Consider the following 18,005-nt stretch of genomic DNA (forward strand, 5'->3'; position numbering starts at 1 on the left):
CCGGTGAAGGAGCCCCCCCCCCCCCCCCCACAGGCCGCCCCCCTACCGTTCGCGCAGAGTTCCTGTCGGCAGCGACCAGGGATGAACGGCGCTGGCAGGACTCTGTTGTATCGGCGTGGCCGCTCGCCCCAGGCCGGAGAATCGGCGGCCACGCCGATTCCAGCGGCCGGCGCCACGCCAAACACGCTGGTGCAAATGGCACCGATAGTCCGCACCCTCGGCGCGGGACGTCATGGCGCGGTTGCGCCGATTCTCCGACCCAGTGCGGGGCTCGGAGAATCACCCCCATGATGTTCTCCCCATGCCTGCGTGGGTATCCTCCCGCTGCTCTGGTTTCCTCTCACGATCCAAAAATGTGCAGGTTAGGTGTATTGGCCATAATAAATTGCCCTTATTGTCCAAAAGGTTAGGGGGGGTTATGGGGATAGGGTGAGGGTGTGGGCCTAGGTAGAGTGCTCTTTCAGAGGGTCAGTGAGACTGGGTGGGCCGAATGGTTTCCTTCTGCACTTTAGGATTCCATGATCCTATGATTCTGGATTTTCAATTTACAAGTCTCACTCCTTCATGGTCTTGGACCAGATTTTCATGGTTCTGATCGAGAAAAAACGGAGCTGCGACTGGAAAGTATATAGCCGGCTAGAGGCATCCCCAGGCATCCAGGCCGGGAAATCCCCGGGGGGGGGCGAGAATCCGCCCCGAAGCCAGCTTCCCCATTCTCCGCTGCCGATTCTCGAGTGCCTGCGGGATTCCCCGCGGGCCGTTGACAGCGCCCCCCCCGGCGATTCTCCGGGCCCCGATGGGCCAAGTGGCCAACGACTTTGGCCGCATCCCACTGATGTGGGTTACTCAGGTCCCACACGGCGGGACCTGGAAGGTGAGTGTGCGGAGGCCGTCCTGGAGGAGGGGGGGCACGGGAGGATCCGACCCCACGGTGGCCAGGCCCGAGATCAGGGCCTACCGATTGGCGGGCGGGCTGGATCCGTGGGGGCCTATTTTACTGCGCACCGGGCCATATTGCCCGGGGGCCGGCGCGGAGAAGGGAACTCCCACGCATGCGTAGAAATACGCCGGCCGTTCCGCGCATGTGCAAACCCGCGCAGGCCGTTCCACGCCGGCTGGAGCTGCGGGGACCACTCCGGCGGCAACCTAGCCACCTAGGAAGGGGACCATTCCCCATTATCGGGGACCGTTGACACCGGAGTGGTTGGCGTCGCTTTTAACGCCAGCGTGGGCATAGCCCCATTATTAGAGAATCCCGCCCCCTGTCTCCGTTTCTAAACCAGGTCATTTTCACATGTACTGTAAAATTGTTTTACCTCCTTTATCGTTCACACTGAAATGCTGTAACATGAGTGTTATCTGTGTACAATAAACATTGTGTTTGCCAGATTGTTACTGCTGCCAACTGGCAGGCTGTCAAGCAAAAGATCAACTTTGTAATTGTGGAAAAGACTTCAGACAAATTTAAAAGTTCATAAAATGGATAAAATGAGAGAATAAATTTTACAGTATCGAAAATGTAGCTTTGAAAACATTAATTTATGGGATGTAGGCTTCGCTGGTTCGGCCAGCATTTATTGTCTGTCGCTTTAGAAGGTGGTGAGCTGATTTCTTGACCCTCTGCAATCATAGAACATAGAATAGTACAGCACAGTACATTCAGGCCCTTCAGCCCACGAAGTTGTGCCGACCATTTATCCGAATCTAAGATCAACCTAACCTACACCCCTTCAATTTACTGCTGTCCATGTGACTGTCCAAGAGTCCCTGAGGTGTAGGTACATCCATATGATGTTAGGGAGGGAGTTCCAGGATTTTGACCCAGCGACTGTGAAGGAACGGCAACACGGTAATACAGTGGGTAGCACTGTTGCTTCACAGCTCTAGGGTCCCAGGTTCGATTCCCGGTTTGGGTCATTGTCTGTATAGAGTCTGTACGTTCTGCCCGTGTCTGCGTGGGTTTCCTCCGGGTGCTCTGGTATCCTCCCACATGTCCCGAAAAACGTGCTGTTAGGTAATTTGGACATTCTGAATTCTCCCTCTGTGTACCCGAACAGGCACCAGAATGTGGCGACGAGGGGATTTTCACAGTAACTTCATTGCAGTGTTAATGTAAACCTACTTGTGACAATAAAGATTTAAAAAAATAATATTTCCAAGTTGGGACGGTGAGTGCCTTGGAGAGGAACCTCCAGGTGGTGGGATTCCCAGGTATCTGCTGGTCTTGTCCTTCTAGATGGTAGTGGTTGTGGGTTTGGAAGATGCTGTCTAAGGAACCTTGGTGAGTTACTGCATATTGTAGATGGTACACACGGCTGCCACTGTTTGTCGGTGGTGGAGGGACTGAATGTTTGTGGAAGAGGGAGCAATTAAGCAGGCTGCTTTGTCATGGTGGTTTTAAGCTTCTTGAGTGTTGTTGGAGCTGCACTCATCCAGGCAAGTGGAGAATATTCCATTACATTCCTGACTTGTGCCTTGTAGATGGTGGACAGACCTTGGAGGGGGTCAGGTGGTAGGTTGCTCGCTGTAGGATACCTAGCCTTTAACCTGCTCTGTTAGTCACAGTATTTATGTGGCTAATCCAGTTCAGTTTCTGATCAATGGTAATGACCAGGATGTTGATTGTGGGGGATTCAGTGATAGTAATGCCATTGAATGTCAAGGGTCAGTGGTTAGACCCTCTCTTGTAGGAGATGGTCATTTTTGGCACTTGTGTGGCGCGAATGTAACTTACCACTTGTCAGCCTAAGCCTGGATATTGTGCAGGTCTTCTGCATTTGGACATGGACTTCTTCATTATCTGAGGAGTCGAGAATGGTGCTGAACATTGTGCAGTCATCGGCGAACATCCCCACTTCTGACCTTATGATGGAGAAAAGGTTATTGATGAAGCAGCTGAAGATGGTTGGGCCAAGGACGCCACCCTGAGGAACTCCTGCAGTGATGTCCTGGAGCTGAGATGATTAACCTCTAACCACGACAACCATCTTCCTTTGTGCCCGGTGTGACTCCAACCAGCCGAAGGTTTTCCCCTTGATTCCCATTGACCAGTTTTGCTTGGATTCCTTGATGTCATATCCGGTCAAATGCTGCCTTGATGTCAAGGGTAGTCACTCTCACCTCACCTCTGGCATTCAGCTCTTTTGTCCATGTTTGAACCAAGGCTGTAATGAGGTCAGGAGCTGAGTGCCCTTGGCAAACTGAGCATCCGTGAGCAGGTTATTGCTGAGTAAGTGCCGCATGATAGCACTGTTGATGACTCCTTCCATCACTTCGCTGATGATGTAGAGTAGACTGATAGAGTGTTAATAATAATCTTTATTGTCACAAGTAGGCATACATGAACACTGCAATGAAGTTACTGTGTAAAGCCCCTAGTCGCCACACTCCTGCGCCTGTTCGGGTGCACAGAGGGAGAATTCAGAATGTTCAATTCACCTAACAGTATAGCACGTCTTTGGAAGCATGTGGGAGCAAACCGGAGGACCCATAGGAAACCCACGCGGACACAGGGAGAACGTGCAGACTCCGCACAGACAGTGACCCAAGCTGGGAATTGAACCTGGGACCCTGGCGCTGTGAAGCAACAGTGCTACCACAGTGCTACCGAGCGGCCCCACGGCAGGGTCTGATTTGCCCTGTTTCTTGTGTACAGGACACACCTGGGAAATTTTCCACATTGTCGGGTGGAAGCCAGTGTTGTCGTTGTGCTTGAACACTTTGGCTAGGGATGCGCCAAGTTTTGGAGCACAAGTCTTCAGTACTATTGCCAGAATATTGTCAGGCCCCAAAGCTTTTGCAGTATGCAGTGTCTTCAGCCATTTCCTGATACCACGAGGATGAAATTGTGTTGGCTGAAGACTGACATCTATGATGCTGGGGACCTCCGGAGGAGACAGAAATGGATCATCCACTCGGCACTTCTGGCTGAAGATTGTTGCGAATATTGCGGCCTAGTCTTTGCACATATGTGCTGGGCTCCTCCAGCATTAAGGATGAGGATATTTGTGGAGCCTCCTCCTCCCGTGAGTTGTTTAAGTGTCCACCACCATTCGTGGCTGGATGTGGCAGGACTGCAAAGTTTAAATCTGATGCGTTTGTTGTGGAGTTGCTTAGCTCTGTCTATTACTTGCTGTTTATTTAATTTTAATTTAGAATACCCAATTCTTTTTTTCCAATCAAGGGACAATTTAGCATGGCCAATCCACCTACCCTGCACATCTTTAGATTGGGGGGCTAAACTCATGCAAACACGGGGAGAATGCGCAAAATCCACACGAACAGTGACCCAGAGCCTGGATCGAACCTGGGGCCTCGGAGCTGTGAGCTGTGAGACAGCAGTGCTAACCACTATGCCACCGTGCTGCCCTCATTACTTGCTGTTTATGCTGTTTGGTACACAAGTAGTCCTGTGTTATAGCTTCACCAGGTCAACACCTCATTTTTTGGTACGCCTGATATTCCTCCTGGCATGCTCTCCTGCACTCTTCATTGAGCCAGGGTTTGTCCCTGGCTTGGTGGTAATGGTAGAGTGGGGGATATGCCGGGCCATGAGGTTGCAGGTATTAGTTGAATACTTGTGCTGCTGCTGATGGCCCACAGTGCCTCATGGATGCCCAGTCTTGAGTTGCTGGATCTGTTCGAAGTCTATCCCATTGAGCACGGTGGTAGTGCCACACATCACGATGGAGGGTATCCTCAATGTGAAGATGGGACTTTGTCTCCACAAGGACTGTGCGCTGGTTACTTCTACCAGTATTGTATGGACTGATGCATCTGCAGCAGGCAGGTTGGTGAGGATGATGTCAAGTATGTTTTTCCCTCTTGTTGGTTCCCTCACCACCTGCTGCAATCCCAGTCTAGCAGCTATGTCCTTTAGGACCCGGCCAGCTCTGTCTGTGGTGGTAATACCGAGCCACTCTTGATGATAGATATTAAAGTCCCCCACCCAGAGTATATTATCCACCCATGCCACCCTCAGTGCTTCCTCCAAGTGGTGTTCAACATGGAGGAGTACTGCTTCATTAGCTGATGGTGGATGGTGTGTGTAATCAGCAGGAGATTTCCTTGCCCATTTTAATCTGAAGCCATGTGGCTTCACGGGGTCCAGAGTCGATGTTGAGGACTCCCAGGGCAACTCCCTCCTGACAGTATACCACTGTGCCGCCCCCTCTGCTGGGTCTGTCCTGCTGGTGAGACAGATCATACCCAGGAATGATGATAGTGGTGTCTGTGACATTGTCTTTAATGTATGATTCTGTGAGTATGACTATGTCAGGCTATTGCTTGACTCATCTGTGAGACAGGTCTTCATACTTTGGCACAAGGCCCCAGATATTAAGGAGGATTTTGCAGGGTTAACAAGGCTGGGTTTGCCGTTGGTAACAATGCCTATTTTTTAAAGGTTATCCCATTGCTTCTATTTAATCTAGGTATCTGTTATAGCAATTCTGAAGTCAGCGTGCTTACTTGGGGAGAGTTACAGACTCCTGGCTCTAATCCAACAGCCTAATCATTTTACAAATATTTGACTGTTTACACAATTGTTTTAAATAGTCAGGTGGTTTGCATGGCTAGTTTATTGGGCTGTTCAATAACTTCCAACTATTATAATTGGGATTGTGAGTTCTGTTCATAGGTGAGGAGTGAGTGGAGTACGGATGTGAGGAGTTAAGGGGATGAGGTTAAGGAGGTGAGGGGTTGAGTGCGGTGAGGGTGAGGGGTGTTTGAGGCTCAACAGTAAGGAGGGTTTAAATCGATCATAGGGGTTGAAATTCTCCCTGATACGCCACAACGGTGGCGTTTTACACCCCAAAATCCGGCGCAAAATGGCCACCGATCCTCCGTTTGGCTGGGGGCTAGCATGCCATGCCGTGCAACATGGCGCCGGCTGTGCACGGATCCAGCCTGCAAAATAGTGCCCCCCCTTTGGCCGGCTCGTGATCCCCAGACCACCCCCTAACAATGCTCCCAGTCCTGACAAAGTCCCCCATGCCCGCGAATCGGCCCTCCCCCGACTGTGGCAGCGCTGGACTGAGTCCGCAGCCGCCACACTGAGTTCCCGACGGATGATGGCACAAGCGACCGACGCCGTTGGGAACTCAGCCAGTCGGAGGCGGAGCAACGGTGGGTGGGCCTCAGGCAATGTCGATATGGTGCTTTGGAGGGGGTGGAGCATCGCGAAAGCGGCGCTGCCCCGATTTGGTTGGAAACGGTTTTCTCCGGCCGATTGCCAAACGCGAGTTCGGCACCTCCAAGTGGAGAATCCCACCCCACGTTTCTGAAGCACCCAAATCTCTTCAGTTCTTCTCAGCAACCAGGAATGGATAAAGTACTCAAGGTGACCCAGAGCACAGTATTATTACGAGCCAGGATTTAGAGAACCCCAAAGTGTATCATGGAGTTCACCTGACGCCAACTTTTAATAGATTTTGGTTATGGGGAGCACAAGGGCCCACTCTACAGGTCTACAGGTGTGACGCAACAGAGATCTAAAGTACATTTAAAACAAAACAATGTTTATTATATGAATCCAGTTATCATTTTATAAACACACAGTAAACATCTTAGCAACTATCAACTCAAATACTTCCCCCAAAGAATACAGTACTCTATAAGTAATCCTTAATCTTTCCTAGCAACATCCATAAGACAAATATCCTCTTTAACAACAACAGCAGGTTTAAATTCTCTACTGAGAGCAGTTATCACGTTTAAATTAGCAAGTGATCTGAAGACATTCTTTTCATGTAGCGAGAGATCAAAATTACACCTTGTTTGGCTGGATGCAGCTCCAACTCTGAAAACTAAACTGAACACACACTGTAGCTGCCAGCTCAAAAACGAAAGTAAACACAGACAGCCCAGCTCCACCTGACATCGCTGCAGCTATTTGATAAACACCCCTTTCCTAAAGGTACATCCACTACATTATTTGATAAAGACCCATTTCTTAAAGGTACTCTCACATGACAGTATATATAATTCTGATGAAAAGTCATCAACTGAAGTGTTAAATTAGCTTCTCCCTCCACTGATCCTGCCTAGCCTGTTGAGTACTTTCTGTTTTTTTAAATTTAACAACACAGTATAGTTTAATTACAGAATTCCTCTGACTTGTATTCCATTATTTTAGATTTGTGGTTTAATACTGGCTTTGTTGATTGCTGCTCTACATTGTTTGAATATGTTTTTGTCAAGTGTGCTAGGTATCATAGATCTTCCATAATAACAATCTTTATTAGTGTCACAAGCAGGTTTACATTAACACTGCAATGAAGTTACTGTGAAAATCCCCTCGTCCTCACACTCCTGCGCCTGTTCGGGTACACAGAGGGAGAATTCATGAGGTTCGCTTTACCTAATAAGCACGTCTGTCGTGACTTGTGGGAGGAAACCGGAGCACCCGGAGGAAACCCACGGAGACATGGGGAGAAAGTGCAGACTCCGCACAGACAGTGATCCAAGCTGGGAATCGAACTCGGGTCCCTGGAGCTGTGAAGCAACGGTGCTAACCACTGTGCTACGGGGGGTTATTGAAGTAGAAGTTACTTAAATCCAATAATCTGTCCAGAGATATCAGTGTAAAGGTCTAGCATTAACATTTTGCATCAACCACTCAGTTAATCAGTGAATATAAAAGTACACCTCTGACATCAAGATGTTCAGGCGTAGAAAATTGCATGAAGTTACAGCATAGATGTCAACAATAGCTCTATTTGGCCAATCTTGTGCTGTATTTCAATAAGTATTGTTGTTAATAGAATTTTGATTCAAATATGTCATTCACCATATCCCACGCTTTCCAGATAAGATATAACATTAGTGCAGATTATATTCCCATTTTCAGAAGAAAAATTCAACACTTGGATTGTACTCCAGGGTCTCCAGTTGATATTACAGAAGGACAGTTTGCAAGGACTGAGAGCAGCTGATTATTTTCATTCCGCCAAAGAGTGACTTGTCGACCCTTGAACCCCAACATTTTAGGAAAGGGTACAAAAAATATCGATAGGTCTAAAATTTGCCAATTGTGTGATAAATATGATCATGTATATGTCCAATATAAAATGATTCAACAATATCCTGAAAATAAATTGTAGGCACTGCAACATATTTTTTTTGGTCTTTTGTTCATTTGTTGCTACAGATCAGCCTCATTTCACATTAATTTTATTTAGCAGTGACAACTGCTTCGCTATTTCTTATTTCTTTGTTGCGTGTCTTTACCCACCTGTTTCTCAATGAGGATGACTCGACCGAGAAGTTGGTCTTCTAGCCCTCTCATCGTGACAGTAAAATCGATAATGGCAGTCTTAGCACTGATCTCAGGGGTGTAAGCAGGATTGGCCAGTTTGGTGGTGATGTACAAGGTGAATCCCAACATCACATCAATTTCTTTGTCACCAACCTTTACCTAGCATCAAAGAAGTGGGTGCAATATGTTTATTTCTTCTCATCCATTTGTTTGCATTTATTGCAAAATTTTAAATGTGAAAGAATATAAATGTTCTTTGTAAAGGTAATTACTGGCTTTGGTGTGTTCACCTATTCAAAGTCTGCAATTATTTAGAAGGTCACACATCACATTTTTGAAAGGTTTGAGAAAATTTAACACACCTGTCATACACCAGTATATTATGGTGCAGACACACACACACACTGATGGACATGCAGTGGGACCAATCAGCATACACAACACCGCAGCCAATCACCAGTGAGAGCACACGCACTATAAAGACAGGGGACAGGAGAGTTCCCGCTCATTCTAGTTGCAGCCAGCTCGGAGCACAGAGCTCACAGCCTGCAACACAGACATTCCCCATGTGCTGAGTGCATCACCTGGTTAGGACTAGGCAAGGGTCAACAGTTAAAGCTGGTATTGCATTTACTCACAGTTCAAGTATGTTAATATAGTTAACCTTATAATAAAATAGAGTTGCACCACTTCCAGTGTTGGTGACCTGTTTGTGATCCAGAACACCCAACAATAGAGAACAAAACATTTAAGAAAGGAATTGTTTGTGAGTTTATATGAGGTTGGATGGGGGTGTCTATAATTCAAAGAATTAAAATATAAAAGTGAGCTTTGTCTGTATCCAATCTGTGCTCAATTTAGAAAAAACAGTCAAATGTTAATACAATTAATAGTGCAGTCCACTATTGATCTTCAATGCTGTCATCCCTTGTAATTTGTAATTGATGTGCAAAAATTAGTTTATGTACAGCCCAAAATTACTACCAAAAATTCAGTAGCTCTTGATATTGGAAGGCCAGGATGCTCAGATGGGAACACAAACCAAACGCCGGCCGAAACTTTCCGGCTGTTCGCACTGGCAGGTTTCACCACGGTAAGGAGTACATTCAACGGGAAACCCCATTGACAATGGCGGGACCAGAAGATCTTGGGATCGGCCTGTGGTGTGCCGCTGAGGAAAATCCCGCCCATCATCTGATTCGATAGAGTTGCTGATTCACCGGGATCTGAATATCATCAGCCATTGCGCATGGGATTCTATATAGCAAGATGAATGGAGGAATTTGCCTTCAAGTTATTAAATAGACCATTTATCGCACCCTTCAATTTTTGAAACATACAAAGCATCCTATTTGCTGGCCAAAGCTCCACGATGCAGCTTATAAATGCTGCTCCTACAACAAAAAGATTCAGAAGAGGAGATGAGAACCAGGGACTATCAGTTTTGCCAGAACAACCTTTAAAGCGAGCTCTATGAACACAACATGGAGAACTGTAGTCAGATATTCAACTCATGGTAAAAGGAGACAACTGAGAATTGAAATGCAAAATTCAACAGGCCAAACTTTCATTTGGCTGTGGAGATGTGACCAAGGTGGGAGAGCCCACAATTTCATGCTGTGGGCTAGTGTGCCAGTCTGCCACCATAGGCCCACTTCCAGGCAATCTTCATTGAAGCTGGGTTGGGAGGTTACTCCATCTGAATGCTAGTGGCGGATACAAGACTGTTAACCTGACCACTGAGGGCACTTCTCAAAAGCTATCTGGAATTTTCCAAATGCTTGTCATGTGTGTGTGTGTGTGTCTGCCTGTCTGTGTGTATGTTGTGGGTGGGTGGGGGTGGGGGTGGGGGTGGGGGGGGAGGGGTCAACAGTGCCTCATTAACTTAACCCTCCACCTCCAATTTCAGCCAGGAATGTCAGATGGCTACAGCTGTGGGTATGGGCCATCCTGTGAAGGGTTTCTCTTCCATATTGATGGTCTGGCAATTGTGGCCACTTTTTAGTTTCACTCTTTGAAAAGTATTTCAAAGGGTCCCTCCTTCTTGAGGCACCTTCTTGTTCCCCTACGCACATCAGCAGTCCCACATCTAATGGCGGGGCTACCCATTTTTCAATCCTATTGGTTCTCCAGCCTCGGAACCCACCCTCTGTCCTTAATTGGTCAGGGATTCTGAAGGTAGCCCCTTAATTAGTTGTCTCCTCAAAAATCTACTTCTTGGGTCCCGGCGCCAACCTGCCCGGGTTCCCGAACCACATTCATTCCCAATGGAAGGATCAGAACTCGGGAATAATTCAGTTGCACATGTCACATAGTATCACAATGGTATTATTAGTCAAGTTTAGCTGTTATCCATTCACAATATTTTTATTAAATCAAATCAGCTTTTATTATTTGAATGAGGTGTGATTCTTTTTAACAATATAAAAATCCCACTGTGAGTAAACATTTATTTCTTTAAAATGCATAATTACTTTCAAACTTGATCTTACTTTGTAAGTTGATCCTGATTTAATAAAGTTCTTTTCCAGCACATTGTCAAGAGCAGGATCCAACTCCTCTCCGACATCCTCCATTAGCAGGGGTCGTCCCAAAGATAGACAGTCCTCTAGGTGACTTCTGAAGTACTTATGATTTAGTGATGTTATCTACAGAAACAAAATGTAATCATACGATTAGTAAAAAACATTCAGTGAAATTAATAAGAAATGGAAGCTACAACTAGGCTTGTTTCAAAAAATTGTTCCCAAAACTCCAAAAGAACATTTCAGAATATATGACTCCGGTCGCATGCTCCCTCAGACTGTATGTTCAATTTCACATCAATTTTTCTGACACCTTCAAGAGCTAGCCACATCAAGTGAAAGTATTGTGCATTTATACATGCAGATACAATGTGACTTTGTGGAGTCGACGTTTACGGGAATTAAGTTGACCGATGCACAGGGAACTGAATACGTGAGGTCTCTCAAGAATTTAAATAGTCAATTTCCTTGTAGTGCATTGTAGAATCGTACAACACAGAAGGAGGCCATCTTTCCCTCTGGCATGTGCCAAAGATGAGACAGTTATTATAAAATATTTCTGACTTTTCGTTTGGGTGACTAAAACATCTGTTGTTATATACAAACTTGAAAGGTACACTCTCAGTAAAGTAGAAGAATATTTAGAAATAATAGGATATATAGAAACAAAGAATACAACAATGAGTAATAAGCATGGATTTTGAAAAGGAAAATGTAATATGTTTGATGAGGTAAGAGAGAGAGGATAGACAATGGGAATTCAGTAGATGTAATTTATCTACATTTTCAAAACACTTTCAATAAGGAGCCTGATAATAGACAAATGAGTAACCTCAGAAAATGGGGATCCAGGGGACAGGTGCCAGATTGGATTTTTAGCTGGCATCAAGACAGAAAAGGAGCAAAGAAGAGTTATTAAGAATGGTAGAAGATGGGAAGTAGTATGCCACAAGGATCAGTGCTGGGAGCACTGTGTTCACAATTTATATTAACTATATAGACTTTGGAATCAAAAACAATAGGGTGAATTTTACTGCACAGCATATTGCTCCCCCCCCCCCCCCCTCCCACCCCCCAATCTTTCCCCTACTGGTAAGAAAGGCAATCTTGAAGCAGCAGGGTTGAAAAGGTTGCCTCACAATGATATTTTGACAGGGGTGGTCCTAACAAGATGAGAGTGGGACTTCCACCACTTAGTGGGAAAATACTGGATGCCACAAATTGGAGGGGATAGTCAACACCGAGGACAAATGCCACAAGTGATGAGTGGACATTAATAAACTTGCAAAATGGGGATATAATTGGCAAAGGAGGTACAACACAGAAAAATATGAGGTAAGGAAGTACAATGTTCCGTGGAATAGAGGAACAAAGGGATTTCTGAGTGCATACGCACCAATTACTAAAAATTATGGCACAGCTTGGTGAGGCCATTAAAAAGCAAACTAAGTAGTAGGTTTTATTTTGAGGGAATAGAATTGAAGGTTAGAGAAGTAATGCAATACCTGTATCAAACTGGGGTGGCAGTGGCATTGTCACTGGATTAGTAATCTGGAGACCCAGGGTACCCTCTGACATTGTGGATTCGAGTCCCACCATGGCGGATGGTGAAATTTTAATTCAATAAAAGAAAATCTGGAATTAATTCTAATTATGACCATGAAACCATTGCTGATTGTTGTAAAAACCCATCTGGATCACTGATGTCCTTCAGGGAAGGCTATCTGCCGTCCTTACCTAGTCTTGCCTTCATGTGACTCCTGACCCACACAGTGATGCAGTTGACTCTTAACTGCCCCCTCACTTAAATGGCCTAGCAAGCCACTCAGTTCAAAGGAAATTAGGGATGGGCAACAAATGCTGGCCCAGCCAGCAACGCCCACATCCCAAGGACATATTAAAAACAAAAGTTGGCTAGTCCACACTTAAGAATACTGCATGGAGTTCTTGTTCAGAAATGATATAGAGGCTCTGGAGAGGGTTCAGAGAAGATTTGCTGTGTTGATATCAGAAAAAGTGTGAGTACAGCATATAGATCAGGCCAGAATTGACAGGCTTTGCCTATTTTCTCTTGAAAAAGGAAGAAAGAAGGGTGATGTAGTAGAGGTCTTTAATATTATGGTCTAGCAGATAGAGAAAGAATGTTTCCTCCAGTGGGAAAGAGCATAACAAGAAGCCTCAATATAAGATAGTTTCCAAGAAATTATGGAGTTCAGAAAAAACTTTACCCAAAGAAATTGGTACAGGGAAGATTCTCAAAGCTGATTCCTGGGGTGAAATGGTTGCCTCATGAGGAAACGTTCAGCAAGTTGGGCCTACACTCATGAGAATTTTGAAGAAATGGAAACATATAAGAATCTGAGGGGACTTGACAGGAATGAAAGGATGTTTCCCTTTATGAAAGAATCTAAAACTAGAAGTCACAATTTCAAAATGTTTAAGACTGAGGTGAGGAGAAATTAATTTTCTCAGGCGGTTGTTAATATTTGTAACTTTCTCTCCCGGTGAACCGCAGAGGCTGGGTCATTGAATGTAGTCAAGGTTTGAGTTGGACAGATTTTTGATTGACAAGAGAGCCAAGGGTTTTGGGGACAGGCAGGAAAATTGAGTTTAAGGCCAAATCAGATCAGCCATGATCTAACTGACTGGAAGAACAGACTTGAGGGGCCAAATATTCTGCTCCTGCTCTTATTTCTTATGATACGTTTTTATTACGATGAGAATGTGGAACTCATTACCACACAAAATGGTTGAAACAAATAGTACAGATGTATGTAATTGGAATATAAATAAGCACATGAGAGAGAAGGGAATAGTGAATTACAATGGTAGATTTAGATGAGAATAGATGGGAGTAGGATTGAGTGGAATCACAAATTGAACTCGCAGGGGGTGCTCAGCAACTGGAGGCCCTTGTAAGGATAAAACAAAACTTTTAAGTTTTAGTTTGAGCTGGATATATTGCAGTTGGAGACAGGACACTGGAGAGTGAACTTCTCTCAACTCTGTCAGGACAAGGGAGTTTCAAACTTCCTGAGGAACAAAGTACAGTCCAGATAACCAGGGTGTTGGGACAGAAAGAATATCTAAGGTGACTGGAGTCATCAAAGAATAACAGAAAAATTCAAGGAAGAGTAAACAAAACATTCTGAGTTAAAGAGACAACTGCAGTAACCAGAGTTAAAGTGGTGAAGCAGACTTCAATGGTAAATTAAATGTCTGATGTAATTTTAATACAGTCTGGGAATTGAGAGTTAAAGCGATTGTGAACAGTTTGTACAGCTCTCATGACAAAGAAATCCTAAAGGGGTTGGTGAAAATCCTAAACTGGATTCACTGTTGAAAGTGGAGCAGTAGCTCAGTTTAAAAGAGGCATTTGGAAAACATGACCTAGATTTTGGACTGCCAACCGCTAATGGAAATTATTAATGTGAACCAAGTGTATTGTTAGGAGTGGAGCTTGGAAACTCCCTTGTACAATCATCTGGAGGGATTCTGATGAGAAAACCACAGACATTAACTTGGGTTTGGAGAAGAGTGTGTGTATGTGACCAATCTACATGCTTAAAATGGACTTTCTGTTAATGGGACCATTGTAGCTGAAGATGCACTTTGCAATCCATATTAATCTTAAAATCTGATATTTTTGTTAAGCTAAGGGGAAGTGAAGGAGTATTGTATCATAATCCAAGTTTTTCATGTTTAATAAATGGTTTTTTTCTTGTTAAAACTAATTAGCGGTCCCATGATTCGTCTCTCCACGTTTTACAAAGAAAAGTACAAGTTATGAACTTTTGAGCCAGGGTTCCATTCTGGGACCTTCCCATCCAGTTATAACATCACTTGGGAAATAATAATATTTTTATTTATATGAAGAGATAACTGGAAATTAGTTGATGCCACACCTGTGTTACAGGCATACAACAAGCACCTAAAAATGCAATTTTGGCGGATGGCACGCACATTCACATTCCATGCTAGAAGTGCTTTGGCCACCAAATTGGTCAAGGCAGAAATATAGGTGTTCATAACCCATGCCTGAAACAGGTGTTAGGTCATTTGAGCATGTAAATAATGAGCTCAACATGCATTTCAGAATCTTTTCCCAATTTAGGCTGCTCTGGATCAAGTCTTAATGCTTGATAGTCCCTCCGCCGTTAAGGTTGTCAATTCTGGTTGGTGTGAGGGCATGCTGACATGAATCATGACATGTCTCCCACGGCGTGCACCTGGCGAGCAGAAGAGCAGAATCCACAAAAGAGATTTAGGTGAGTTCTTGGATCGGGGGAAGAGGGTCGTGGCCTGGGCACTGCGCCCTGGTATGGCCCATTGGCACTGCCCAAGCACTGTCCCCAGCATTACACAGGCAATGCCCCACGGTTCTGCTCCTTGGCAGTGCCGGAGGTGTCCATTGCGGGTGTTGCATGGGTGACTTCCATGAGGGGTTTGTTGTGTTGTCTGGTGGGAGGGCGAGGGGGGGGGCGTTATTCCATGGGGTTGGAGTGGTGTTTGGGGATGGGAGGGGATTATTTTTCTAATTTTTTTGTTTTGGGCACTCTTTAAAAAAGGTGCCCTGATCTTTTAGGAAATAAGTCACGAGCAGGATGGGCCGCCAGCATAGGACCTGCTCCTTGGAATTATTTTTTCTGTGTGCTCAACAATAAGGCAGAGGAAGCTGCTGTTGTGGCCGGTGGCTTCATGTCATCTTTCCCACCTGCTGTCATACACTGCAAAAACGTTGTCACAAGTAGGCTTACATTAACACTGCAATGAAGATACTGTGAAAAGCCCCGCGTTGCCACACTTCGTCGCCTGGTCGGGTACACAGAGGGTGAATTTAGAATGTCCAAATTGCCTAATAGCTCATCTTCCGGGACTTGTGGGAGGAATCCGAGCACCCGGAGGAAACCCACGCAGACACAGGGAGAACGTGCAGACTCCACACAAACGGTGGCCCAAGCCGGGAATCGAACCTGGGACCCTGGCGCTGTGAAGCCATAGTGCTAACCACTATGCTACCATGCTGCCCATTAGCTTAATCATTAGGTAGGGCGGCATGTGGCGCAGTGGTTAGCACTGGGACTGCGGTGCTGAGGACCCGGGTTCGAATCCCAGCCCTGGATCACTGTCCGTGTGGAGTTTGCACATTCTCCCCATGTCTGCATGGGTTTCACCCCCACAACCCACAGATGTGCAGGTTAGGTGGATTGGTCATGCTAAATTGCCCCTTAAGTGGAAAAAATGAAATAAAATGAAATGAAAATCGCTTATTGTCACAGGTAGGCTTCAAATGAAGTTACTGTGAAAAGCCCCTCGTCGCCACATTCCGGCGCCTGTTCGGGGAGGCTGGTATGAAAATTGAACCATGCTGCTGGCCTGCCTTGGTCTGCTTTAAAAGCCAGCTATTTAGCCCTGTGTTAAACCAGCCCCCAACTTCCCCCCCCACAGACCACGGAACTTTCACGCTGAGGTCCCGCCGGCTGAGAGCAGATTAGAACACCGCCGGCGGGACTCGGGATTTTTACGACGGCCGCTCGGCCCATCCCGGGCCTAGAATCAGTGGGGAGACCACGTAGAACGGCCCCCGACTGCCGCCACGCCAATCACGCTGGCACCAATGGTGCCGATTTTCCGCTCCACGGAGAATCGTGTCCCGGCATTGGGGTGCCGTGCCGCGATTTGCACCGGTCGCGGGGATTCTCCGACCCGGCCCTGGCTGAGAGAATCCCACCCGGAATTCCACAAACAACAATGAATTGCATGAATTATATGAGATGAATAACATTTATGATGCATGTTGAGGGCAATAGCGGCAAAGGTGCATTGAAATGGTCTGTTTACCTTAAAGAAAACAATGGGCGGGATTCTCCATTGCCCGATGGCGCTATCGTAATTGGCGATCGGGTGGAGAATCGACTCTGACGTCGAAATCGGGGCCAATGCCGGTTTGATGCCGGTCAGCCATGCTCCGCCCCCTCCAAAATGGCGTCATCGCGTAGCGCACCACACGTTGTCGCAACGGCATTGGTGCATCATTGGCCGGCCCTCCCATGATGCTTCGCCACCGATGGGCCTAGTTCCCGACTACGTAGTTGACATGTGGTCTCAGCCGTGCGGGAACATGGTGTGGCGGCTGCGGACTGTGTCCCGCGCTGTCACACTCAGCCTGGATCCGTGCTGCTGGCTGGGGGGTGGCTTCCGAGAGGGCTGGGAAGACTGGTGTGGGGTGGCCAGGGGGTAGCCTGTGGGGTCGCGGATGCCGGGTCGGCTCCGCGCACGGCCGACACCATGTTGTATGGCGCGACCGCTGCAGGTTGTCAGTTGTGTGCATGCGCAGACATGGACCCGGCCAATCTTCAGCCTTTTTCAGTGCGGCAGCCAGGAATTTCACCCGGCGCCTGTGCTAGCCCTTCAGTGGTGCCGGAATCGGCGAGGGGTCGATGCCAATTTTTTGGTCGTAAAAGACCACACATGCTTCAGCTGGCGTCAGCACTTAGCCGCTGAAACGGAAAATCCAGCCCAATGACTGTTTTACACAGACATATTCTCCATTATTTTAAATCACTGGCATTTTCTAATATTGATATTTTAAATTTGGGGCAATTATAAGATGTATGCCTAGTGTTTCTGCTTGATTGTTATTTGTTTTGACACAATTTGGCCAAAATCAACCAAACAGTCACAAAAGATTAAACTTAAACAGTGTTCAGCACAACTCAAATTTTTGCAACCCAGAAATGGAATTCAGGCCCTGTGCACAACATTGGCCAAACACCCAGCGTGAATTAATTACTATGAAGAGTTCATATGCAGGAATGCAAGGAGGCTTTAATAAACTGGTTCTTGTGCAAGAACATTATTAAACAATCCATTTCAAAAGCTTTTAAATATGACTTTTGTTCTGATTTGGTAATAAACAGACTACTGTAACTCAAAATAAATAGAATTTTTTTTAAAGCAATTTAAAATTTGGTTATTCTGGTGATGATTAGAAACCGTTATATTTCTCCTATAAACTATTATCAGCTGTTTTAATCAAATTTCAAATTATCACTTGAAATGAAATGAAAATCGCTTATTGTCACAAGTAGGCTTCAAATGAAGTTACTGCGAAAAGCCCCTAGTCGCCACATTCCGGCGCCTGTTCGGGGAGGCTGTTACGGGAATCGAACCGTGCTGCTGGCCTGCTTTAGTCTGCTTTCAAAGACAGCGATTTAGCCCTG

The 18,005-nt window shown here is 45.9% G+C and overlaps 1 protein-coding gene across 1 annotated transcript in view; it reads right to left on the reverse strand.

Annotated features, from left to right (window-relative positions):
• dnah5l (dynein, axonemal, heavy chain 5 like) overlaps nt 1-18,005 on the reverse strand; it is a 585,621-nt gene that overhangs the window by 140,102 nt on the left and 427,514 nt on the right. The window contains exons 63-64 of the mRNA XM_072508719.1: nt 10,750-10,905; nt 8,234-8,416 (exon numbers count right to left, since the gene is read on the reverse strand). Of these exons, the coding sequence (XP_072364820.1) occupies nt 8,234-8,416; nt 10,750-10,905 (339 nt within the window). The remainder of the gene's footprint in view (nt 1-8,233; nt 8,417-10,749; nt 10,906-18,005) is intronic.

The sequence above is a fragment of the Scyliorhinus torazame genome, chromosome 6, assembly GCF_047496885.1.
Source record: "Scyliorhinus torazame isolate Kashiwa2021f chromosome 6, sScyTor2.1, whole genome shotgun sequence".
Taxonomy (NCBI): Eukaryota; Metazoa; Chordata; class Chondrichthyes; order Carcharhiniformes; family Scyliorhinidae; genus Scyliorhinus; species Scyliorhinus torazame.